Below are 25,601 nucleotides of genomic sequence, written 5' to 3'. Positions count from 1 at the left end.
TGTTGCTGTGTTTGGCTATAACCTTTCTGAGGAATCAAAGCGAGGCAAGGATGCAAAGAGGGGCCGCCACTGGTACAGGACTCAAGAAAGCCCAGCCTGCTTGCTGCCTGCTTTCCTTTCTCCCCACCCCCCTTCTTTTTTCCCTTCTCCCCTCCTCCCACCTGCCTCTTTTTTCTTCTCTCCCTCTTTCCTTGCTGGTATATGTGATTGAACCAGGGTGTGACACATTCTGCAGGTGTCCTACCTTTGGGTACCACTCAGTACCTTTGGGTATGCTAGGGTGGCACTCTACCACTGAGCCACGCCCCCAGCCCCTCACTGGGGGATTCTAGGCAGGGACTCTACCACTGAGCCACGCCCCCAGCCCCTCACTGGGGGATTCTAGGCAGGGGCTCTACCACTGAGCCACACCCCTAGCCCCACACTGGGGATTCTAGGCAGGGGCTCTACCACTGAGCCACACCCCAGCCCCTCACTGGGGGATTCTAGGCAGGGACTCTACCACTGAGCCACGCCCCCGGCCCCTCACTGGGGGATTCTAGGCAGGGGCTCTACCACTGAGCCACGCCCCCAGCCCCTCACTGGGGAATTCTAGGCAAGCACTATACTACTGGTGATTCATGACCTTAGTCCCTCAGAGGATTCTGGGCAGGTGATCTAATGCTGGTCCATACCCCTCAGGCCTTCAGTAAGAATTCGAGGTAGGACCTCACTATATCACTGAGCTCTATTTCCAGTCCTCCAGGCAGTAGAATTCTAACACATTTCCCAGGTGGCTTTCCCATTAAGTCTGGACAGAAAACACTGCTGAAGTGGCTCTCCAGCAAATGCACTCAGGGTTGCTGTGACAAAAAGACCTGGAACTGGGGCTGGAGAGATGGCTCAGTGGTTAGGAGCACCGACTGCTCTTCCCAAGGTCCTGAGTTCAAATCCCAGCAACCACATGGTGGCTCACAACCATCTGAAACGAGTCTGATGCCCTCTTCTGGTGTGTCTGAAGATAGCAACAGTGTAATCATAATATATAATAAATAAATAAAATATAAAAAAAAAAAAGACCTGGAACTGGATCTCTGGACTAAGTTGTCGAGTTCAATGACTTCATCTACCTCAGCTGCTTCAGGTGGCCCCAGACTCTCAATATGCAGTTTAGAAAAATCGTAGACACCAAAATATAAGCAGAGGGAATGTTGGTGCGGGCCTTTCATTGAAGCTAGTCAGGAGACTTAGGCAAGAGTTCAAATCCTGACCAAGTGACACAGTGAGTTCAAAGCCAACACAGACAACTTCAAGAGACCATCTCAAAAGAAATAGAAAAAGAAAAGTAAGGGCTGGGGGTGTGGCTCAGTGGTAGAGCCCCTGCCTAGAATTCCCCAGTGAGGGACTTGGGGCATGGCCCAGTGGTAGAGCCCCTGCCTAGAATCCCCCAGTGAGGGTCTGGGGGCGTGGCTCAGTGGTAGAGCACCTACCTAGAATCCCCCAGTGAGGGGCTGGGGGTGTGGCTCAGTGGTAGAGACCCTGCCTAGAATCCCCCAGTGAGGGTCTGTGGGCGTGGCTCAGTGGTAGAGACCCTGCCTATAGTCGCCCAGTGAGGGGCTGGGGGCGTGGCTCAATGGTGAAGAGTTTATTTAGGGTACAGGAGGCTGTAGTCTCTATCTTCTGTACTTGGTGGGGACTGATGGTAATATGGTTTGGGCTAAATTCTGATGCCTGGGGTCTCTCCTCTACTCAAGCAGCTAAGCACCCTTCTGAGAGTCCAGCGTATTAGTAAACCTCCCAGTAATTCTTATCTGGAGCTCATGTGAAGAGGAATCAGCCAACCGCTGCTCTGTCTGAAGGGACCCTGTGAGCCTAGTGCAGTGCTAGGCACTGGGGAGGAAAGAGAAACCAGTAGGAGGTTCTTGTCTGTGCTCCAGGACTCTGTGCAGGTGAGGAATCCCACAAGCCTGAAAGAGTAATTAGAGAACAATGCGAGGCAGCCTGTAATTAATTGTTAGCTGCTTGCTGCCCACTCATGCTGCTTCGCGAGCCCTAGGAACAGAGAGACAGAGGGGACAGAAACCCCACTGATTAGTAATAATCCCACGCAGCAGGCAATGCTTAGGGCTCTACCGTGTATCTCACAGCCACCCTCTTCTTCCATCCTGTGGAGCCGCGGGCAGAGCCCAGAGCCTCAGTCCTGAGTCTGTGGTTGTTAACCCAATAACACTGAGATGCTGGTCCCGTTCACACCCTGGTTTGTACTGGGAAGGTCAGGTGCCCGGGAAACCTGCATTGCTGTCGGCACATCTCCTGCTCTACTTGTCTTCCCCTCCCCCTTCCTTCCTCCAACTCCATCTTTCTTCCCTCTACTTCACCAAGATGGCCTTGAGCTCTCCTCCTGCCTCAGTCTCCAGAGTTGCTAGGATTACAGACATAGCCACTTGCGTGTTGGTGGGGGCGGGGCACAAGGGTCTCACTGTGTAGCCCTGGATGTTTTGGAATTCATATGTAGACTGGGCTGGCTTTCGGTTCACAGAGATGCCCTGCCTGTGCCTCCTGCGTGCCCTTAGCTAGAACTGTCATGCTCAGCCTGTATCTCCTTTTCCTGGTTTTCAGCTTCTCTTCTGCTCGTTTGAGGCAGGGTCCCATGTAGCCTAGGCTAGCTCTCCAAATTCCATTAGTTCTTTAACTGTCTTTTTCAAGACGGTCTTTCCGTGTGTAGCCTTGGCTGTCCTGGAACTCAGTCTGTAGACCAGGCTGGCCTTAAATTCAGTCATATGCTTGCCTCTGCCTCCTGAGTGCCGAGATTAAAGGCATGTGCCACACCTGGGTCATCACTTGGTGACCTTTAACTCATGATCTATTAGTATCCATCCTCTAATGCTGTGCCGAAAAGCCTAGTTTATGCAGTGTGGGGTTGGGGTGGGAGAGTGAGGAAAAGTGGTGGGGTTGGGGTTCCTGTCGGCTAGATAAGCCCTCTGCCAATGAGATGACACATCCACCCTCAAGCTCTGATTTGCTTGGGCCTTTGCCTTCTCTAGGCTTGGTTTACTGTGATGCTTCATTCTAGAATCATAAAATCTTCATGATTGGTGTCTCTGTCCCAGAGCAGCAATCCAAGCATGGCGGCTTGTCCCTGTAAACCCCACACTGAGGTGGAGGATCAAGAGCTGAGACCACCCTGAGTTACATAGCTAGCTCTGGGCCAACCTGGCTACGTAGAGAGTTCAAGGCCAGTGTGGGGTCCATGAGACTCTGATAACCAAAAAACCCAACCCAACCAAAACCACCTTTTCCAGATCTGGTATAGAAGCAAATTTTCCTCGAGTAAGAGAAAATCGATCAGGCTGACAGGGCTAGGGGCGAGTGAACCGGGACTGGGTTTCCTGCTTTGTCAGAAGGGAAGCATGGAGGGGCAGGAGAAGGAAGAGAGGGAGTGGGGAGGGAGGAGGGAGAGACAGGAGAGCTCTCCAGAGAGATGTTAATAAGTCCTGTAATTACTCCACAAAAGCAGATCTCCCTGTCTCTCCAAGTGTCAGGAAACCTACCCACACAGAAGCCTTGTGCGAGCGGGTTTGGGGATGGAAAAGGAAAAAATTAGATCTCTACATCTGCTGGCCGTTCTGGAGCTATGGAGTCTCTACTAGGAAGCAGGGACTAATAGAGCCAGGGAGGTGACTCAGTGATCAGAGTGTGTGCCATATGAGTATGAGGACTAGAGTTTGGATACCCAGAACCCACCTCAATGCCAAGTGGGCATGACGGCTTATGTCTAATTCCAGTTTCTAGCAATAGAGACAGGGCATCCCCAGAGCTAAAGGACTAACCTTATTGATGAGCTCATTGGCTGAGAGACCTTGCCTTACTGAATAAGTGGATTATTGATTGAGCATGATTCCTAATAGTCTCGGACCGCCACATGCACATGCACATGCATATGTAAACATTCATATAGACACATGAATACCACACATAGATTTGTGAAAATGGGAAAAAATAACAGACAAAAGCTGCTGTAGTACCTGGGACTGTCTTAAGATGGAAATTCAAGGGAAACGGTGTCCAGACACCTGTGAGGTGGGATCAGTTCTGTCTCCATATCAGCAGGTGTGGAGCATCATGGGAAGACAGACCTTAGTCTGTCATAATCCAGTTTGGGCTCTAGCCTGACAACGTCAAGAGGACAGTGTCAACCTTTGTTGGCATCATTAGGGTGTGGGTCATGGGTGGTTTCTTCCCAAAGCCTCGTAGAGCTTGGCTTGGTCTCTGGTATTGACTACAGCTGTTGGGTTGGTGGCTGGGAGCAGATCTCCTCCAAAGGGATCCTCAAAATCACCCATCCATCTGTCTGTGTCAAGGAACACTGAACCCCAAAGGGACTTACCTGACTTCATCTCCAAGCTGCTCAGGAAATGATTATCACAGTTCCTCTCCCTGGCGTGTGCTAGACAGTAGTTCTCTGACTAAGAATCAAGACTGTAGCCTTTCAAATACAGATTAACTGTGACAACGCTGGCCTGGAGCTGCAGACTTGAAATCCTAGCTACTGAGGAAGCCCAGGCAGAAGTAAAAAGTGAGTTTGTGCTACAGAGGGAGTTTAAGACAAGCTGGGCTCCATATCTTAAAATAAAAAGTCAGAAGAAAAGTGAGAGTACCGCTCAGTGGTAGAGCACCTGCCTAGAATCCCCAGGGAGGGGCTGGGGGCGTGGCTCAGTGGTAGAGCCCCTGCCTAGAATCCACCAGTGATGGGCTGGGGGCGTGGCTCAGTGGTAGAGCCCTGCCTAGAATCCCCCAGTGATGGGCTGGGGGCGTGGCTCAGTGGTAGAGCCCCTGCCTAGAATCCCCCAGTGAGGGGCTGGGGGTGTGCCTCAGTGATAGAGCCCCTGCCTAGAATCCCCCAGTGAGGGGGTGGGGGCGTGGCTCAGTGGTAGAGCCCCTGCCTAGAATCCCCCAGTGAGGGGCTGGGGGCGTGGCTCAGTGGTAGAGCCCCTGCCTAGAATCCCCCAGTGAGGGGCTGGGATGTGGCTTCAGGGAGGAGAGAGGGCAGGATGGAAGGAGGTCTCTGACTGTCACCTAATTTCTCTCCCACCCTGTGATTTATATACTCTCATCCCAGGTGGCATGGGGGAAGATGTCTTGAAATTTAAGGGCTCCCAAAAAGGGACTCGACTTTCAGTAGCTGTGTAGTCTAAAGATGTCCCTCTCATATCTGGGTGCTTGAGTTATTCATCTGCATAATAAAGGTGCTGAAGTGCACCAGCTTCCCCCCGGCAGGACTGTGGGGGAAGCCGGGGAAGTGAGTTCAGACACTGGGAACCGGAGTTCTGAGTCACCAGCTCATGAGGCCCTCTGGGTGCGACTGGACTGTCAGTCGTTAGGGTCAGAGCCTGGGCCCTTGTAATCCCAATCAGCCAAGTTCTGCTGCCCATCCTCCGTAGGCCCAGTAGACACCGTGAAAAGCAGAGGAACGAGTAATTCAATAGGACCACGCTGGGAAGCGGCATAGAGGCAGGCAAGTCTAGGCTTAAATCGATGGAGAGAGGGCTTGATGGCCGAGCAGCCCCAGTCAAGGTGTGGTCATTTCTGATGACACGGTCATGTCTGATGATCATCGCTGGGCTCCAGTCTGTCCTGCAGTGTGGTCTAACGAGTTATCAGAACAATGTAGATCTCTTCCTGGAGACAAGTTCTTCCTCTGGCCGCACCAGGCTTCAGCCCTTTCCTTCTTCCAGCCTGAGTCTCCTGGGGAGATCCAATTCCTCAGAGACCATTGTTTCAATTTTCTGATAACCAAAGGGCAGGGTTCTTTAGAGGGTCTTCATCCCAGCCGGTCAGCTACAAGGTTGCATTTGAGTGGGTTGGACTCTGGTTTACAGGATGCGCGCATCTGTCTGCACCTTTTTTTTTTTTTTTTTTTTTTGGCTTTGCTGGCTGTCTATAGATGGTCGCCACACTCCTCCCTTAGGAGCCCTGGGGAACCTTCCCCAGGGGCTGGAGCTGGGCTCCTCTGTTCTCAGCCCCTCAAGAGAGCAGCAGCCATTCTGCCTGCCAGAGTCGAGGGGCTGAAGCGAAGATTCGGAACCAAAATAGCTCTTTTCCATAAACAAAGCTGCTTCTCATTGGAGAGAATGTAAACAGGCAGATGCGTTCGGAGACCATGCCATCCGGCTGCGCTGCGGGGGAGGTGACAACTGGAAGGCTCCGAACCTGAAGACTGTCTGGGCTGTCTTATCCAAGCATGAAGCTGGGCAGTCAGGAGCCAGGGTCAGCTAGGAGTTGGGCATACAGCTCTGCCAGGGAAGTTGGGGTGTCCAGCTCCCCGGAACCTGGAACCCTCTCCTGGGGACTCAGGAACAGCAACTTCTGGGCTCCCCGGTGCCCAGTGAGTATCCCAGCACCTGGGAGAATGTTGTCTTTCTTCTTGCTCACCATTCCAAGCTCTCAGGTAGGGTCTGTTTTCCTGAGTTTCTAGCACGTTCTGTCTGGTTTTTGTTTCGGAGACAGGGTTTCACTACATAGTCCAGGCTATATAGGCCAACTTGACCTTAAACTCATCACCCTTTGACCTCAGTCTCTCAGGTAGTTACGATTGCAGGCTGGTGTTACCAGGCCAAACTCCAGGCTTATTGATTTGTTTCAAGATGGGATCTTATGTAGCCCAGACTGGTCTTGCACTTCTGACCTTCCTGCCTCTGCCTCCTGAATGCTGGGCTAACGTGTTCTCCGCCATGTCTGGTTTAACAGTCTATGGTTTTTATTTTATTTTATTTTATCTTATTTTACTTTATTTTTTATCTCCTCTCTCCTACAAGACACAAACACACCACCCCTCCAAAGCCCCCATTTTCTGTGCCTTTCACCCCTGATAGGCACTTGTTTCTCTACTTTGCACTCCCTGACCTCGTTCCATAGCTGGGCCCTACTTCAGCCTCCTTCTGCCGAGGCTCCACAGCTGAGCCAGTTCAGACCAGCTGGTATAGACAGTCTCCCAGACGCTTACCCACAGAAAGTACTCTGAACTGTCAGCAGGGATAACCCAGCCCCTTCTCTGGAGGCTGTTTGCCCAAGGCTATCATCTTGTTTGGAGAAGTGGGGGTGGGCAGGGTCTCTTGTATTCTAGGCTGGTCCTGAACTCACTCTGTAGCCAAGGGTGGCCTTGAACTTTTGATTCTCCTGTCTTCTTCTCTTGACTGCTGGGCTTACAGGCGAGTACTATCTCATCAATGAGGTGCTGGGGATGAAGCCCAGGGCTTCCAGCACACTGGGGAAGCTCCACCCTCCGCTCCAAGGGCTGCCTTTAGAATAACGCCTTCCTCACCACCAGCAAACAAGACAAGCCAGGCCAGGTGTTCTATACACGGATAGCGGCTCTGTAGGGGAGAGGTTCTTGTGACTCATACCTAGGTTTCCCTAATAAGTTTTTTTATTGTTAAAGTGTATTTTTATTTTTATCCTTTTAGTGTGTATGTGTGTCTAAGTGCAGGCACGCATGTGCCATGGGACTCATGTGGAGGTCAAGGGACAATTTTTGTTTCAGAAATTGGTTTTCTCTTTAAAATTTTTAACCTCCCAGCCCCCACCCCATGCCCCGTGGGGTGTTTGTGTGTGTGTGAGAAACAGAGAGGAGAGAAAGAGAGACAGACAGACAGACAAACAGACGGGGGGAGTGTGTGTATGTATGCTTGAATGTGTGTGGGTGCGTGTGCAAGAGGAGTCCTGAACCAATGTTAGAAATTATCCTCCATCACTCTTTGACCTTATTCATTTCGGCAGGGCCTCTCAATCAAACCCAGAGCTCATAGATACGACTGGCCTCACAAGCCAACTTTCTATTGGGATCAACTGCTCTCTTGAAGCTGAGTGACAGGGAGGCCGCTACACCTAACTGAGCACTTACACGGGCTCAGATCCTCAGGCTTTAAGCTTCATGCTTAGCCACTTCCCAGGTCCCTCCCTCCCCATCCCCTTTCTTCTTCAAAGGCAGTGTCTCGATCCTGCTGCTGTCCTGTATACTCGAGGCTAGCTAGCCTCTTACCTTCTCTGCCTTAGTGCTAAGATTCCAAGTCCGTGCTGCTGTGGCAACTGCCTTTTATGTGGGCTCCACAGATGCAACTCGGGTCAGCAGACCTGAGCTGCAAACTCCTTCATGGGCTCAATCTCTCTGGCCCTATCATCTATTTCATTCTAGGCAGGGTCTCATCAAGCTGCCCAGGCTAGCCTTGGGAAGTAGCTCGGTTTTTTTTTTTTTTTTTGTTTTTTTTTTGGTTCTTTTTTTCGGAGCTGGGGACCGAATCCAGGGCCTTGCGCTTCCTAGGCAAGCGCTCTACCACTGAGCTAAATCCCCAACCCCTTGGGTTCCCCCTCCTTCATCTTCTTAGTAGCTGGGATGATAGGCCTGTGCCCTCATGCCTGGCTCTGTGAATCAGTTATCAAATCCTTTTGGGAGACAAAGAAGAATGCTGGTGGTGGCGTTCATGGGACAGAGGCCAGGTGTCCCAGTTAGGGTTACTATTGCTTCATGACCAAAGCAACCTGGAGAGGACAGGGTTTATTTGACTTACCCTTCCACATTGCTGTTCCTTGGAGGAAGTCAGGACAGAAACTCAAGCAGAACAGGAACCTGGAGGCAGGAGTGATGCAGAGGCCATGGAGGATGCTGCTTATTGCTTTGCTCCCATGGCTTGCTCAGCCTGCTTTCCTATTAAACCCAGGATCACCAGCCCAGGGGATGACACCTCCCACAGTGGGTTGGACCCTACTCCATCTATCACTAATGAAGAAAATGCCCTAAAGGCTTGCCTATAGGGCATTTTCTTAATTAGGTTCCCTCCTCTCCAACTGATACTTTAGCTTGTATCAGTTGACATAAAACTAGCCAGCATACTGGGGTCCTGATAAGTAACAGAGTAAACAAGTTACCATGTGTGAGTTGTTCTGGTTCCATCCAGTCCCCACAGTAGCTTGTGGTACCTTTTGAGTGATCATCCAGTGAGGGTTGCTTAACAGCTCTTTAGGGCAGCAGTTCTCAATCTGTGGGTCAAGATACCTTTGCGGGGGAGGGGGGTGTCACATACTAGACATCCTGCAAATCAGATATTTGCATTCTGATTCATAGCATAAGCAAAATTACAGTTATGAAGTAGTAGCAAAATAATTTTATGGTTGGGGGTCACCATAACATGAGGAACTGTATTTATTAAAGGGTTGGAGCGTTAGGAAGATTGAGAACCACTGATCTCCCTGGGGAATGGACTAATTCTGGAGTTTATAGCTAGACCATAATACTGAGACTAAAAACTAAATTTGGGCCAAAAGAGGAAGAAAGTTCATCCTATACCTGATGTGCTGAGCTATGGGAAGTAGACTGTGAAGGAACCACAGAAGGTTCTAGAATGAGATGAGACTTTCTGTCCTGCATTGATGCTCTAAAAAATTCATGTTTCACTTGTTCCGGGTTATGTCTGAAAGTGATGCTACTTATGCCAGGGTTACAGATGAACAATATCAGCTCCTGACCAGAGAAAGTAAGACCCTGAACTTCTTTGACCAGGGAAGGAATCAGAAACCCAGTGATGTAGACTGGAGATACTGGAATAGAACACTTGCCTAGAATACCCAGTGAGAGCCTGGGGGTGTGGCTTGCTGGTAGAGCTTCTGCCTAGAATACCCAGTGAGAGCCTGGGGGTGTGGCTTGCTGGTAGCGCCTCTGCCTAGAATAACCAGTGAGAGCCTGGGGGTGTGGCTTGCTGGTAGAGCCTCTGCCTAGAATCTCTTAGTGAGAGTCTAAAGGCTTCGGGCAACCTTAATGTGTTTGCTCATCTTCTACAAGGCTCAATCCCCAGGACCACACACACACACACACACACACACACACACACGCACGCACGCACGCACGCACGCACGCACGCACGCGATGGAAGAGAGATTAGTAGCCCCACCCAATGAAAGCTCTCCATCTCTCAACCTCGTTCCTAGTTCCCGTGAAGTGATCCCCCACCCTTCCCCTTCTGTTTACCCCCTCAACCAAATCTTGTGTCACAGCTGATCTGATTGGATAATTCTGAGCCCAAATGTAGCTTCCTGTAGGAGGCTACAGGGTTCTTACAGCTTCTTCAAGGCTCAGTTCTTTGGAATATCCATCAAGACATGGTGATTGCTAGCTCCAGGCACAAAGGTTCCCCATTGGAAACCGACACGACTGCTCTCTTCCAAGGAAATGGGACCAGGTCTAAGCCATGATTCACAGCCTCTGCTCCCATGAGGTCATTGGTGACCTCCTCCCCCACAGGCTGGTGAGGGACAAGCTAGCCCTCCTCCCCCCTGGTGGGCAGAAAGGTGGGGCCTGATATCTGTACCCTCATCTAACTACCCCCAGAGGTAATTGCTCTGGATTTTCTCTGACACCCTGAGATTTCTCTCCAGGGCTGTGCACGGGCCGAGTCCCACTCAGCCTAAGGAGCCGGAGCCTGGAGACAGCTTGATTGCTAAACCCGGACAGTCCCCCCCCAATCCCGCCACGACGTGTCCAAGCTTTGAGACAGTGTGAGTTTATGACGCGTCCCATTATAGCTCTTGCACAAACACAGAATGTTGAAATACCCAACGGATGAGGACACTGTTGAAATAACCTGTCGTCTCAGCACTTTCCCTGTCATTAGCCAGTCGTCCCAACCCTCAGAGTCTTTACGGCAGGGAGAGGGCTGCACCGGGCGTTGAGAGGATGGGGCTGGGGAGAGGCTTCGTGTGTCCAGGGCAGCGGGAGAGCCAGTAGTCTAGAGTAAGAGGCTGCTGCTAGACGTGGTGGTTTAGCCATATCATCCCAGTAACTCCGGAGGCTGAGGCAGAGGATGGCAAGTTTCAGGCCAGCCTGGGCAACTCAATAAAAATCTGTCTCAAATTAAGAAGTATGACAGAGTGGTAGGCATGTGACATAGTGTTTACCTGGTTTCTGTCAGTTAGGTGCTGGGAGCCAAGTTTAGTGGTAGAGTCCCGCCCAGGGGAGGGGCTAAGGCTGTGGCTGTTGCTCCGTGATAGAAAACTTGCAAAGAATCTCCCAGAGGGGGCTACAGGCATGGCTCAGCAGTAGAGTACTTGCCTAGCAACCGCAAGGCCTTGGATACAATACTTAGTACCTCCAAGGGGGCTCAGTCCCTAGCACTTGGAGGTACTGGATATTAAGCCCAAGGCCCTGGGCATGCTGGGTAAATATTTGAACCTTGATTCAAGGACCACATCTTCTGTTTACCCTTTTGGACATAGAGACGTTCAAAGTTCCTCAGGCTGGTTTTGAATTCGAATCCTCCTGCCTCAGCCTCCCAACTGTGGGGATTACAGAAATGTACCATGTTACCCAGCTATAGCCAGTATCTCTTTACATATTGGCTTATTAAAAATGATGCCTCAATTATCAAACTCGGGACGATAACGTTGGAAGAGTCATAAGCTGAGAGACTATGGGCTTTGCTTATTCCCATTGCTGTCCTCTTCGGGTCCCAGAAAGACCTTGAATCTTTTCTATCTCGGTATCTGTTTTGTGTGGTTGTTGGTCTAAAATTTTATTTTATTCATTTGATTTTAAGACTCATTTATTTATTTTGTGTGTGTGCATGTGTGTATCTGTGTGTGTGTATCTGTATGTATGTGTATATCTGTGTGTATGTATATCTCTCTGTGTGTATATATATCTGTGTGTGTGTGTGTGTGTGTGTGTGTGTTGGGAGCAGAAGGACATATATGCACCTGAATGCAGTTACTTTCAAAGGCCACAGGAATCAGATTACTCTGGAGCTGCAATTCCAGGCTGGATGCTGGGAACTGGACTCAGGTCTTCTACAAGATCAGTATGTGCTCTTAAACACTGAGCTTTCTCTGCAGCCCAAGATTTATTTTTATTGTGTATGTGTGTGTCCACGGGGAGGGGGCTGAGGTGGGAGGATACGTGCACACGAGTTCAAGGACCCAAGACGCTAGAAGAGAGCATCTGATTCCTTGGAGCTGGAATTATATAGGTGGCTCTGAATGACCCAGTGTGGGTGCTGGGAACGAAACTCAGGTCCTCTGCAAGAGAACAGTGCACTTTCTTAGCCACTGGGCCGTAAGTGCAACCCAATGTTTATTTTTTAATTTTGAGACAGTCCAACTGGAGAGATGGCTCCAAGGTCAAGAGCACAGGTTGCCCTTCCAGAGAATCAGAGTTCAATCCCCAGCATCCCCGTGGTGGCTCATTACTGGCTTAAACTCTAGCCACAGGGAGATTCAATGACCTCTTCTGGCCTGTATAGGCTTGGTGCACAGACTTCCATGCAGGTAAATATTCCTGCCTATAAAAATGAAAATGCTTAGACAGTCACACTATATTAGCCCAAGCTAGACTTGAACTCCTGATCCTCATGCCTGAGCCTCCTCTTTCTGGGATAACAAGTCTGAGGCACCAAACCTGACTTGCAGTAGAAAAATTTCAACCATCCAATCAGACTGCTTGTTATTTCCCTGTTATTGTATAAGCTGAGGCTAAATGTGTCTATTTATTTTGAAAATAAATTTTGGCCTCCGGTTTGGGATCCTACCTTGGACCCTCCATTGTGTATGTTTGATAGTTCCTCATCTTTCTTTTGGAAACATTCATTGACTTGTTGTGTGTCTTCGTGTGTGGGCACACCGTGGCAAACACACGGAGGTCAGAGGAACTCTACAGATTTGGTTTTTCCCTCTACCATGTGAGCTCTGGGATTTGAACTCGGGTCATCAGGCTTGGTGACAAAGGCCTTCATCTGTCGAGCCATTCTGACAAGTACCCTGATTTTCCTTAGTGGGGGAAATATTTATAAAGTGTGATGACTCATGCCTGTAATCCCAGCACTTGGGAGGGGATGACAAGAGGATTGCAGTGAGTTCAAAGTCAGCCTGAGTTACATATTAAAACTGTATTTCAGAAAAATATTCCCTCAAACCAGCGTGTGGCACATCTAATCCTCGCACTTAGGGAGTAGAGGCAGGAGGATTGGGAGTTTGAGACAAGCCTTTGACTATGGGTGACCCTATATCAAAGGCAAAACAACTGGGCCAGAAATGGTTCGTTGGTAAAGGAGACTGTTTCCCAAGCCTAGAGACCTGAGTTCAATCCCTGGAACCCAGGTAAAGATGGGTGGAGAGAACCAACTCTACAGTGCTGTCTCCTGACCTGACCTGCACAAGTGTACTGTGGTCTCACACATGCGCGCGCACACACACACACACACACACACACACACACAGACATACACACACACAGACATACACACACAGACACACACACAGACACACACAAACATACACACAAAAATATATACACACAGACACACAAACACACATACAAACACACATACAAACACACAAAAATACATACATATACACACAAACACACACAGATACATACACACACAAACAGGCATGCACACACACACACAGACAGACACACCCACAGACACAGACACACACAGACACACACACACAGATACAGAAAAATACATACATATACACACAAACACACACAGACACACACAAACATACATACACACAAAAATACATACATATATATACACACACACAGACACACCAACACACATACAAACACACAAAAATATATACATATACACACAAACACACACAGATACATACACACACAAACAGGCATGCACGTGCACACACGCGCACACACACACACAAGCTCTACTGAAGAGCATTTTTGAGTCCAGGACCAGGTCTGTACTGCACAGGAGCTCCTGCCTCTGCCACCTGAGTGCTGGGATTCTGGGTCTTCACTACTGCACCCCACTCATCCGGTAACAATGCCATCCACTGCCGGGTATCACCTGCAACCAGTTTCACTGTGTATCTAATGGGACTGCTTTTATTCCTTTATTTATTTCTACAAGTCTTTATTTAATGCAATCTTACAAATTAATTAACTTCCTTCTTTATTTTTGGCTTTTCTGGGTCAGTGTCTCAAGCAGACTGACCTTGAACTTGCTACGGAGTTTGCCTTTCTTATTCCTTTCAGGGGTTCCTGAGGTGCACAACCACGCCTAGCTTCCTTAGAAGCATAATTGGTGTTTTAATAGGGGAGAGGTGTCTTTTCTCCCCATTTGTTCATGTGTCCAATAACTCAATTGAAAATAATTTTAAAACTTTCTTTGTATTTTACATATGTGAGTGTTTAGTTTGCGCGGATGTCTGTGTGCTACATATGTATCTGGTACCCAAGAAGGTGTCAGACTCCATAGAACTGGAGTTGCAGGCAGTGGAGTGAGTTGCCATGTGAGGACTGGGAACCAAACTTGGGTCCTCTGGAAAAGCAGCCAGAGCTCTTAACTGCTGAGACAGCTCTCCAGCTCCATTCAGTTTTTTTTTTTTAAAAAGATGTATTTATTTTTATAGTTTTAATGTGTATGTGGGTATGTCTGTGTGTATGAGAATATGTGCGCATAAGTTGTTCATGGACGTCAGAGCTGTTGGATCTCCTGGAACTAGAGCTACAGGTGATTATGGGCTTCCAGATGCGGGTTCTGGGAACTGAACTCAGGCCTCTCCAAGAGCATGGCAGATTAGCTGCTAAACCCTCTCCAGCCCCTTCAATTACTTGCTTTTGTCTGTATGTATAGCCCTCCTTTTAGTCCCTAGTAAATGTTTTATTTTATTTTCAGTGCTGGAGATAGAACCCAGAGCCTTGTGCATACTAAGCAGATGCTTTACCACTGAGCCACGCCCCCAGCCCCTCACTGGAGGATTCTAGCCAGGGGCTCTACCACTGTGCCACGCCCCCAGCCCCTCATTGGGGGATTCTAGGGAGGGGCTCTACCACTGAGCCACGCCCCCAGCCCCTCACTGGAGGATTCTAGCCAGGGGCTCTACCACTGTGCCACGCCCCCAGCCCCTCATTGGGGGATTCTAGGGAGGGGCTCTACCACTGTGCCACGCCCCTAGTCCCACTACATGCTTCCATATTAAGCTGGAATCCCCAGCCTATCGCAAAGCCCCTCTAGGAACTGGCTGTGACTTATCCTTCTCCATGCTCCCATTCGCTTCTCCTCTTCTCTTTTATCATCAGCCTTTCTCAGAAAACCTCCTTCTCTGGAGACATCATTAGTCCTTCCCTAGCTCACTCCTCCCTCCCTCAGCTCCCACATGCAGGAAGTCCACACTCTAAACATCATTTCTTGTACCCTAAGGGCCTATCTGACGCATGCTGGGGATAGGGGCACACCCTGTGGATTTTACTTGATGTTGGTAACTTGTCACCCATCTCTTGTGACTTGTGACAGTTATAGGTCTCTGTCTCCAACTCAGGGCTGTGAATCCCTCCTGGGCGGGAAGCTGATCTCAGCATTTTCCCAAATCTAGCACACAGTAGGTCGATATTTATAGAATGAAGGAAGAGTCAGGTCCCAGGTTCATGAGTTTCCCCTACCCTGTATGCCTACTGTGTGCACAGCTCTGTGCAGGTATTTGAGGGACCAACTAGACGAGGGAAGGAAGACAAGCCTATGGTCAGGCTTGACAAGGACCTACTTTGTACCATACCTCCTTGGTCTTCAGACTTTCCTTTCATTCTATTAAAGAACAGGGATTCTCAGAGAGAGAGAGAGAGAGAGAGAGAGAGAGAGAGAGAGAGAGAGAGAGAGAGATTTTCTCGGAGTCACACAGCAGCTGTTCCCAGAGCTAAAATGTATAGACAACCCCGTGAAGTGATGGAGCGGTCCCCGCTTCAGCCTCTTCATATCCAGCAGAGAGGTGAGTTCAAATGAACACACGGGGCTTCCTCCTGCCCCAGATCTCGGTGGCTTTGCGTGACTTTTCATTGACAACGACACTGCTCCCAGACCCAGCCTCTTTGGGTGTTTCTTTACCAACTAAAAGAGCAATAAAAGAGTCCATAATTGGAAGACAAAGGCGTCTGCCTGCCCAGCCCGCCCTAAGGAGAGGACTGCCGGTAACTTGGGTGTGATCTCACCCAGTGATTCAGACTGCAAAATTACAACCTTCCGTGTACAGGTGTGTGCAAGCCGCCGGGCTGGTGGAGAGCGAGCCAACGCTCATTTAACACAGGCAGTAAAAGCCAGGCCTGTAATGGGAAGAGGCAATCACTTACAGCCTTCCTCTTCGATCCAGCCTGCCCACCCCAGGGTGACATTGCTGAAACGCTCAGCACTCTACAGTTTGTATGGTGCTCCGGTAGCATGCTAGGCTCGGGGAAGACACGGAACTGCATGCTTTCATAGAGCAGCTGCATGTTATAGCTGGGTGAAAGGGTGGGTGGGTGAGGATCCTACCTTGAGGTCAGCGGAACAGGCCACTGGCCAGGAGAGGAGGCCCAAGAAGAAGTGTCTAGCCATCTTGATATCAGGAAGCCTTCTCGGCTGAGGCAGGATACAGAATAGTCCCTTTGTTTGGAAATTTCTCTGTCTTCTTTTCAGTCATGAGTGTGTGTGTGTGTGTGTGTGTGTGTGTGTGTGTGTGCGTAAGCGCTCGCGTGTGCCTGCATGTGGTATATGCACCTGAATGCAGGTGTCACAGAGTGTGGGGAGCTTTGGACGAACAGCACAGGAACTCAAGTTGGAGATGGTCTCGAGCTGCTAGATGTGGGTGCTAGGAGTTAAACTCAGGGTTCGGTACACTTCTCAACAGTTGAGCTGTCTCTCTAGCTCCGGAATGCATCCCTCTGACTCTGTCTATCCCTCAGAAAAGCCAGAGCGGCCTCGACTTGGGGGTGGTAGAGGGGGGGTGGCTTCTCAGCCACTGGCCATGGTATCGATTAGGGAGTCCTAGGACTTAGACACAAGCTCTGGCAGCTTGAGTTGAGCCCTCCTTGATGGGCTCTGTCCTGCTTTCCCCCACCATATACAAGTGTCCCCTTTTTAGTCAGTTCCCCCTCAAGTGAGATGCTTTAGCATTGAACTTGAAAATATATGAAGGCCTGGGCTGGGCTCCCGAGAGGTTTAACATTAACCCAAGACTGTGACCACAAGTCTGCCCATTAGCTTCCCCAGCACTGGTCCCAAGTTGTAGATTTTCTTTTCTTTCTTTCTTTCTTTCTTTCTTTCTTTCTTTCTTTCTTTCTTTCTTTCTTTCTTTCTTTTAGTGGCCTACCTGGCATGAACCCTCCGAAGTTCTCTTACTCACCTCTGCCCCCAATTGAGGAGGCAGTTCCCATGCATCTAGGATGGTATTCAGGAATAAACAGAGGACCGGATCAATCCCAGTATGCATTTATGTTTATTGACATGGTAGGTCACTAATTTTAATGTCATTATAGAAGCTTGAATATGTAACACACTCCTATGGTTGGGCTCCACGTCGCTGTTAACACACAGACATTCACTGAAATCCCATTTCTGCCTGTCCACTGCTCCCTAGAGAAACGGTTAATTAGCTTCCTGTGTTTCCTTCCAGGATTTCGTTATGCAAACGAATACAGCAAGCTCTATTTGCATACATTGCTATTGTTCTGCTCCTTCTACCAAATACTGTGTTTGGGAAACGTTGAGACCAGCAGAGATTCCTCCTCCCCCCCTATCCTCCGCCGCGTCCTCCTCCCCCTTTCCCTCCCGGTCCCCTCATCCCGGACAGTTGCATACTATTCCAGAAAGCAGCTGGAACGCACTCTCTCACGCACATTTCTAAGATGCCTGGGGTGTTGCCAGGTTTTGTTGTTGGCCTGACTCACAGCTTCGATGAATAAGCTCGTTCCGACATCGCTTCGCACATGCTCAGGGGATGCCTTCGGAGCGGATTCCCACCGGCGGGATCGACGGGTCATGGAGTGAACACGTCTGGAACTCTGATAAGAATTACCAAATCATTTTTCATCCGGGACTGTTGTAGTGTTTTGCATTTCACCAGTGACATGGGAGAGCGTCTCCTTCCCCATGCCATAGCCTGTGTTGTCATGTTTTTGGACTTATGCCGATCTGATAGGCAAGAAATGGTTTTCTGAGATAGTTTTAGCTCATCTTTCCTTCTCTTGGGGTTTTTTCATTTATTTGTTTGCTTGCTTAGGCAAGGCAGGTGCTCTACCACTGAGTCACGCCCCCAGCCCCCTCACTGGGGATTCTAGGCAGGGGCTCTATCACTGAGCCACGCCCCCAGCCCCTCACTGGGGGATTCTAGGCAGGTGCTCTACCACTGAGCCACGCCCCCAGCCCCCTCACTGGGGGATTCTAGGCAGGGGCTCTACCACTGAGCCACACCCCCAGCCCCTCACTGGGGGATTCTAGGCAGGGGCTCTACCACTGAGCCACGCCCCCAGCCCCTCACTGGGGGATTCTAGGCAGGGGCTCTACCACTGAGCCACGCCCCCAGCCCCTCACTGGGGGATTCTAGGCAGGGGCTCTACCACTGAGCCACGCCTCAGTCCCTCATTTTTCTCTCACTGTGAGTGAACTTGAATAGTCACACATTTAATTCCTGCCCACAATTTTTTCCCCCTCGGAATGTCATGACCATTTTTCTCCCCACTCACTTTCCTATTGGATTAGAGGTCTTTTTTAAAAAAATGTATGGGGCTGGATAGATGGCTCAGTGGTTAAGAGCACTGACCGCTGCTCTTCCAGAGGTTGTGAGTTCAATTCTCAGCAACCACATGGCTCACAACCATCTGTAATGGGATCCAATTGAAGTGAGTGACTGTGTACTCCTATATAGAAAATAAATAAATCTTTAAAAATAAAAATAAGGGGTTGGGGATTTAGCTTAGTGGTAGAACGCTTGCCTAGCAAGCACAAGGCCCTGGGTTCGGTCCCCAGCTCTGAAAAAAAGAAAAAAATAAAAATAAATTTAGTAGTAGTAGTAGTAGTAGTAGTAGTAGTAGTAGTAGTAGTAGTAGTTGTGGTGGCGGCGGTGGCGGTCGAGGTAGTGGTAGTGGTAGCGGTAGTGGTAGCAGTAGTGTGTGTCCTCGGAAGCCAGGACAGGTTTTACATTCCTTAAATCTGGAGTTACCAACAGTTTTGAGCCGCTTGATGTGGATGCTGGGAAGGAAGCTCTGCTCCTCTGAAAGGTCAGCAAGCATTCTTAATCATCTCTCCAGCTATGTCCTAGCTAGGGTTTCAACTGCTTCAATAAACATTATGACTAAAATTAACCTGAGGAAGAAAAGAGTCTGTCTTACACATCCTAGTCACAGGCCATCACTGAGGGAACTGAAGGCAGGAACTGAAGCAGCGGCCACAGAAGGATGCTGCTTACTGGCTTGCTCCCTATGGTTTGCTCATATGGTTTGCTTTCTTATAAACCCAGGACTATACACCCAGAGTGGTACCTCCTCTAGTGAACTGGACCCACCCATATCAATTACCAATCAAAAAATGCCCCAGACACATGTCCACAGGCCAATCTGGTGGAGGTCATTTTCTCAACCGAGGTACCTTCTTTCTAAATGATTCACACGTGGGTCAAACTGATATAAAACCAGCAGGTCTTTTCTTCTTGATCCCTAGAAACTCTTTATATATAAGAGAGATGAGATTTTTGCCTGTGGCTTGAGTTGTGAGTATTCCATCCTCTGACTCTGCTCATGGTACTCTTTGCCACATAGAAGATTTACTGTTGTTATTATCCGTACTATCTTAATTTCTCATCTTGTCTGCCTTTTAAGTTCTGAATCCTCACTGGATGGCTTTCCTGGGCTGCTGTTATAAAGGGACTGATTCATGTTTTCTTCTCATTGTTCTGTGGTTTTAACTTTTACCTCTGAATCACCAATTCAGTTGCAATTCATCAGTCTTCTGGTGAGGGGCAGGCATGGTGTTTTCTTTTGACACAAGATCTTTTACTCAATAACTCCTACTTACCTCCAACTCAAGGCAATCCTCCTGCCTTAGCTTCCTGAGTGGTAAGATTATATATTAATTGTTTGTTTTCAAGACAAGTTTTCTGTATAGCCCTGGTTGTCCTGGAACTCATTCTGTAGACCAGGCTGGCCTCAAACTCAGATATCTGCCCACTTCTACCTCGTGTGTGTGTGTGTGTGTGTGTGTGTGTGTGTGTGTGTGTGTGTAGACATGTGTTTGTAGATATAAACATGGGTCTCTCACTTGGAGATCTGCATGCCTCTGCTTCCCGTGTGTGTGTGTGTGTGTGTGTGTGTGTGCGTATGCGTGTGTGTGCATGTGCACACTCGAGCATGTGAGCATGCATATGTGCATGCCATGGCATACATGTGGAGATCAGAGAGAAGATTCTTCAATCTTGTCCGAGGCAGTTGTCATTTTATTTTCCAACTTGACACACTCTAGTATCCCATGGAGTCAGGGAACCTCATTTGAGGAATTTCCTGTCGGATTGGCTGTGGGCAAGCCTGTGGTACATTTTCTTGATTGATGATTGCTGTAGAAGGGCCCTGCTCACTGTGGGCAGTGCCACCTGGTAGGTGGTCCTTAGTTGTTTAAGAAAGCAGATTGAGCAGGCCGCTAAGCAGCAATGCCCCAAGGCTTCCGCTTCAGTTCCAGCCCAGGTTCCTGCTCTGACTTCCCTCAAGGAAGTGTAAGCTGTTAGCTGAAACAAACTCCTCCCTGAGTTGCTCTTGGCCCCAGCGTTTTACCACAGTGATAGAAACCTAGCTAGGACAGGCAGAGTCTCTTGTTCACTAATGCATACAGTGGGCTAGCCTGGCCCATGGCCTTGCAGGAGTCTCCTGTCTCCACCTACCATCGTCCTCAGGAAACAGGAACTCCAGATGGGAACTACCTTGTCCGTCTTTACCTGTGTCCTGGGGAATCAAGCGCAGGCCTTCATGCTCGCAGAGTGAGCACACTCTCCACTGACCCATCTCTCCAGTGCTTTTGTTGTTGCTTTGTGTGACCCGAGATGTTGATATGCAGTCCAGGCTGACCTCAAATATAAAACCTTCCTATTCCAGCCTCCTGAGAGCTGGAACTTCCAGGTACGAACAACTATGCTGAGAGATTTTGAAATTGTCCCACATTCTCACCAGCCTACCTCTCCCACAATAGAACCACCAAGGCAAGAGTCACTGGGTCACCAGGTTGGTCGCAACTCCAACACCACTAATGGGTAGTGAGTGAATTGTTCCCTCCTCTGGAAAGCCTTCCAGGACCTCTCCTTACCCTCTGGGCAAAGCTGATAACTTGTTCAGCAGGCATTCACTAGGGCTCTTGAGCTGCGTCATTCCTGGGTGACTGTCTTGGGCTTGGCTCTGCCTCCTCATGAATCAATCAACACAGTTCTTACTCATTTATAGGGCAGTAATCTGGCTACAGCCGGGGGTGCCGTTCGAAAAGTGTTTGGTTCTTGTAATGTGTCAATCAATCAATCTGTGGCTATGTTCTGGGCGTGTGTGTGCAGGTGTGGGATGCGAGTGTGTGGTGTGTGTCTGTGTGTGCATACGTGTGTGTGCATACATGTGTGTGCATGCATGTGTGCCTGTGTGTAGTGTGTGTGTGGTATGTGTCTGTGTGTATGTGTGTGCATGCATGTGTATCTGTGTGTGGTGTGTATGTGGTCTGTATGTGGTGTGTGTGTGTGTGCGTGTGCAGGTGTGCATGCATGTGTGTCTGTGTATATGCATGTATACGTGTGTACGCATTTGTGTGTATGAGCACACGTGTTGTGTACATGTGGAGGCCAGAGTTCAAGTTTGGGTATTGTTTGTCAGGACAACATCTGCTTTGCTTTCAAGAGAGGGCCTCTCAGTGGCCTGGAGCTCACCTATTAGTGCAGGCTGGTTGGCCAAGAAGCCCCAGTGATCCGCCTGTGTTCTTTTCCCAAGGATTAGGATTCCAAACTCGTACTACAACACCTATCCCAAAATTATATATTTATGTGGATTCTGGAAAACGAACTCCAGCTCTCGCTCTTGTAAGGCAAGATCTTACTTATGACTGAGTTATCACACACACACACCCTTTTCACTGTTTGATTGTATCTATTCATTTGTTTTTGGAGAGAAGGTATCATGTACCCTGACCATGCTAAGTAGCTGAGGATGACCTTGAACTCCTGATCCTCCTGCCTCCACTTCCTAAGTGCTGGGCTTACGGATTGCTCCATCAGCCATGTCTGTGGTACTGGGTTGGAAACCACAGCGTCTTGCATGGTAGTCAAGCACTTTACCAACTGAACCACATCCCCAGCCCTCCACAGACATTTGCTGAGGTGCTCTGTGGTACTTGGCTTTAGATGTGGGGACTGCAAGCCAGGCCTGTCCACCGCCTCTCAAAGGACTGAGTTCCGAGACTAAGTGAATCTAGTGGGTAGTGAAGTCTGCTCTGAGATCCATCAGAGTCACTCTGTGAGGGGAGTCCCTCTGTAGACTCCACGGCGACCTCTAAAGGTCAGATGTGATAACTAGACAGGAAGGCCAGAGTAACAAGGATGGAATCCAGTTCATCATCCGTCAGAGCTGTGAGGTCACTTGAGAGGTCTTGAGCGGTAATGAGCTCCCCTTCCCAGAAAGGGTGTGCAAGACTCAGATGTGGGCTTCTATCTTTCAAGGGTTCTGAATATCTTATTCCTTCTTCTCCTCTTTTCTTTTTTTATTTTTCTTTCTTTCTTTCTTCTTCTTTTTTTTTTTTTTTTTTTTTTTTTTTTTTTTTTTTTTGGTTCTTTTTTTCCGGAGCTGGGGACCGAACCCAGGGCCTTGCACTTCCGAGGCAAGCGCTCTACCACTGAGCTAAATCCCCAACCCCGTCTTTCTTTTTTTTGAGACAGGGTCTCAAGCATCCCAGACTGGCCTTAAGTTTGCTGTATAGGCCCCAGAATGACCCTGAACTCCATATCTTCCTGTCTCTGGGTCTCTAGTACTGGGATTACAGGCTGTTCACCCAGAGTCAGCTCTTTCCTTTGAGGCAGAGTCTCTTTATATAGCGCATGCCGACCTCTGACTCATCACGATCACTTCCTGCTTCAGCCTCTCAAATGCTGGGATTGCAGACCTGCGCCAGCAAACCAGTTTCTTGTTACCTTATTTGTTCTTTGAGAATCTTGAGGCAGAACTGAGGGTCAGACCCCAGGAGTCTGACTCAGGCCACACATAATGCAGACACGAACATATCAAAGTACAGACTCTGGAGCCCTTGGAACCAGGGTTTGCCTCCTGGCTCCGCAGCATGAGTGAGCTTCGTGTCCTTGGGCAAGTTTGTCAATCTCTCTGAGCCCCAGTCCTGTCCCACCCTTACCGGTTTGTGGCTGAGACGGAATGAAATGATGGTGGAAAGACTCGTGTCTGGCATGGCAAAAGTGCTCACCCAACAGAGCTGGTGAGGTCACCTGACCCCTCCTCCCTTAGAGTGATTTTATTTATTTATTTGTTTGTTTGTCTGTGTGTAGCCCTGGCTGTCCTAGAACTCACAGAGATCCACCTGCCTCTGTCTCTGGGAGTGCTGGAATTAAAGGCATGTGCCACTGCTACCCAGTGATTTCTATCTTTTTATTATGTATATGGAAAGATATATAAAGTCACATATAAATAAATATATGCATGTCATATATACATATCACGTATACTTATATATGTATATAAGTCTGTGTGAGCACCTGTGTGTGGAGGTAGATGTGTAAACCTATCTATGTGAGTGCCTGCATGTACCTGTGTCTGGGATACATGTATGCATGTGCCTGTGTATGTCAGAGGACAACTGTGGCTGCCTTCCTCTTTTGTTTGAAATGAACCTTAAACTTAACCAAATAGGTTTGGCTAGCTGGCCAGTGAGGTCCAGGGCTCCTCCAGTGTCCGCTTCCCATCTCCCTGTCCCCAGGGTTACAAGTATACACCACTGTCTGTTTGCTTTCTTCTTTGTTTTTTACCTGGTCTCTGGGAATTCAAGCTCAGGCCTTCATGCTTGTGAGTCAAGCACCTTACCCACGGAGCCATCTCCCCAGCCCGACTTCCTTCCTTCCTTCAGGGGCGCAACTATTCCTCTGTCTCCTTGTCTTCGGCCCCTACCCCATTAGAGCTGGACTGTAAAATCTCCCAGGGAGGGAAGCTGGTGACATCTTTAGTGGCAACATTTGGGTGAAAAATTCATGACAATCAGTTACTCCAGGAAGACGATGGAAAATGAGCCATTAGCTAGGCTCAAGAGCGAGGCTGTGTCTGGCTGCGAGTCCACAAATCTATTTTATGGGACCAGATCTATAGGCTAATAGGAGCTTATCGCAAACTCAAGAAAAAGTATGCAATAACATGACACTCTTTTTTTTTCTGCCTCTTGGCCCTGCCAGGCACCCTTCTGGAAACTACCATGGTATGTCAGTGTCCAGGAGCCAGAGTCCCATGGTTGGGGCAGACGGCCAGGATGGCTGAGGGTGCCAGGTTGGTGGTACACGCCTGTAATATCACTCAGGAGGCCAAGGCCAGGAAGGTTGCGAGTTCAAAGCTAGCCTGGGCATATAAAGAAACTCTGTCTCATCGATGTCCAGATATATACATACAGACACATATGTATACATGCATACATATGCTCACATACCCATTCATGCATGTGAACACGCATACACACACACACACACACACTAATATATTCACCCATCCATTTGTGCCTGCATATATATATATGTATGAATGCATGGGTATGGGAACACATGTATGTGCGTATATGTGTGTGTGCAAAGAGACCATCCAGAACCTGGGGCTTAAATGAGGCAAAAAACAAAACAAAACAAAAAATACAAAACAATAAAGCAGTTGTATGAGTTACTCTCGAATCACGGTGACCGAACACTCGACAGAAACCACTGAAGGGTGTCTCGGTTTGCCTTCCTTTGTGGTTATAAAACACCGTGACCAAAAAGCAACTTGGGGAGGAAAGGGTTTATTTTAGCTTACAGCAATACTACAGCACGAAGGGAAGTCAGGACAGGAACTCAAAGTAGGAACCTGGAGGCAGGAGCGGGTGCAGAAGCTTACTGGCTTGCTCAGCCTGCTTTCCCCCCACAGCCTAAGACCACCTGCCTAGAAGTGGCAACTCTCCTAGTAAGCTAGGCCCTTCCTCACCAACCATCAACTGAGATGGATATATATGTCCACAGGCCAATGTGATGGAGACTTTGTCTAAGTTCTGGTCTCTCTCTCTTCCCAGATGACCTTAGCTTGTGTCAAGATGAGAAAAGAAAATTAATCAGCATAATATAAAGTGTTTTGGTTTATGCTTGGACATCCGTCGTGGGGGGAAAATAGATCGTGGTCATACACGAAGTGGCTATATCTATATGGGATAAGACCAGAACGGCAGGAAGTGGGGCCAAGCTATACTCCTCCCTCCACCCATCTCCCCAAACAGCACCCCCGATGAAGGGGAGATTGAGCCTGGGGGTCGGAGGTGGGGGAGGAGGGATTTCCCATTTAGACCATGACAGCACTCAACACTGATGGAGGGGTGAGCACCATAAACACTAGTCAGCCGTGACTCAGCCTGTTATAATTGCTGCCTGGCCCCGGGGCTGCTTGCCTGATAATTGGATGTCTGAGTTCCTAGTAGGCAAAGCAAAGGAACTTGCCTGGTCTTTGCACCTAAACAGTCATGAGGGGACCATGCTGGGGTTGAGGAAGTTGATAGTTTCCGGGGACTTAGTCCAGGAAAAAGAGGGTAGATGGCAGATTGATGGCCGCCTTGTTCTAGGTGAGACTT

The 25,601-nt window shown here is 48.9% G+C and overlaps 1 protein-coding gene across 2 annotated transcripts in view; it reads left to right on the top strand.

Annotated features, from left to right (window-relative positions):
• The first annotated feature begins 6,154 nt into the window (after window positions 1-6,154).
• The window catches only part of Myl10 (myosin light chain 10), a 63,951-nt gene continuing 44,504 nt past the window's right edge, over window positions 6,155-25,601 (top strand). The window contains exon 1 of one of the 2 annotated variants that reach the window (XM_087579209.1): window positions 6,155-6,427. In XM_087579209.1, coding sequence (XP_087435335.1) covers window positions 6,221-6,427 — 207 coding nt within the window. In that variant the 5' untranslated portion in view covers window positions 6,155-6,220. The remainder of the gene's footprint in view (window positions 6,428-25,601) is intronic. The other variant, XM_087579208.1, reaches the window with a different exon arrangement.

The sequence above is a fragment of the Rattus norvegicus genome, chromosome 12 (assembly GCF_021556685.1).
Source record: "Rattus norvegicus strain SHRSP/BbbUtx chromosome 12, alternate assembly SHRSP_T2T, whole genome shotgun sequence".
In the NCBI taxonomy this organism is placed as follows: Eukaryota; Metazoa; Chordata; class Mammalia; order Rodentia; family Muridae; genus Rattus; species Rattus norvegicus.
This window is presented reverse-complemented; position numbering and strand designations above follow the sequence as displayed.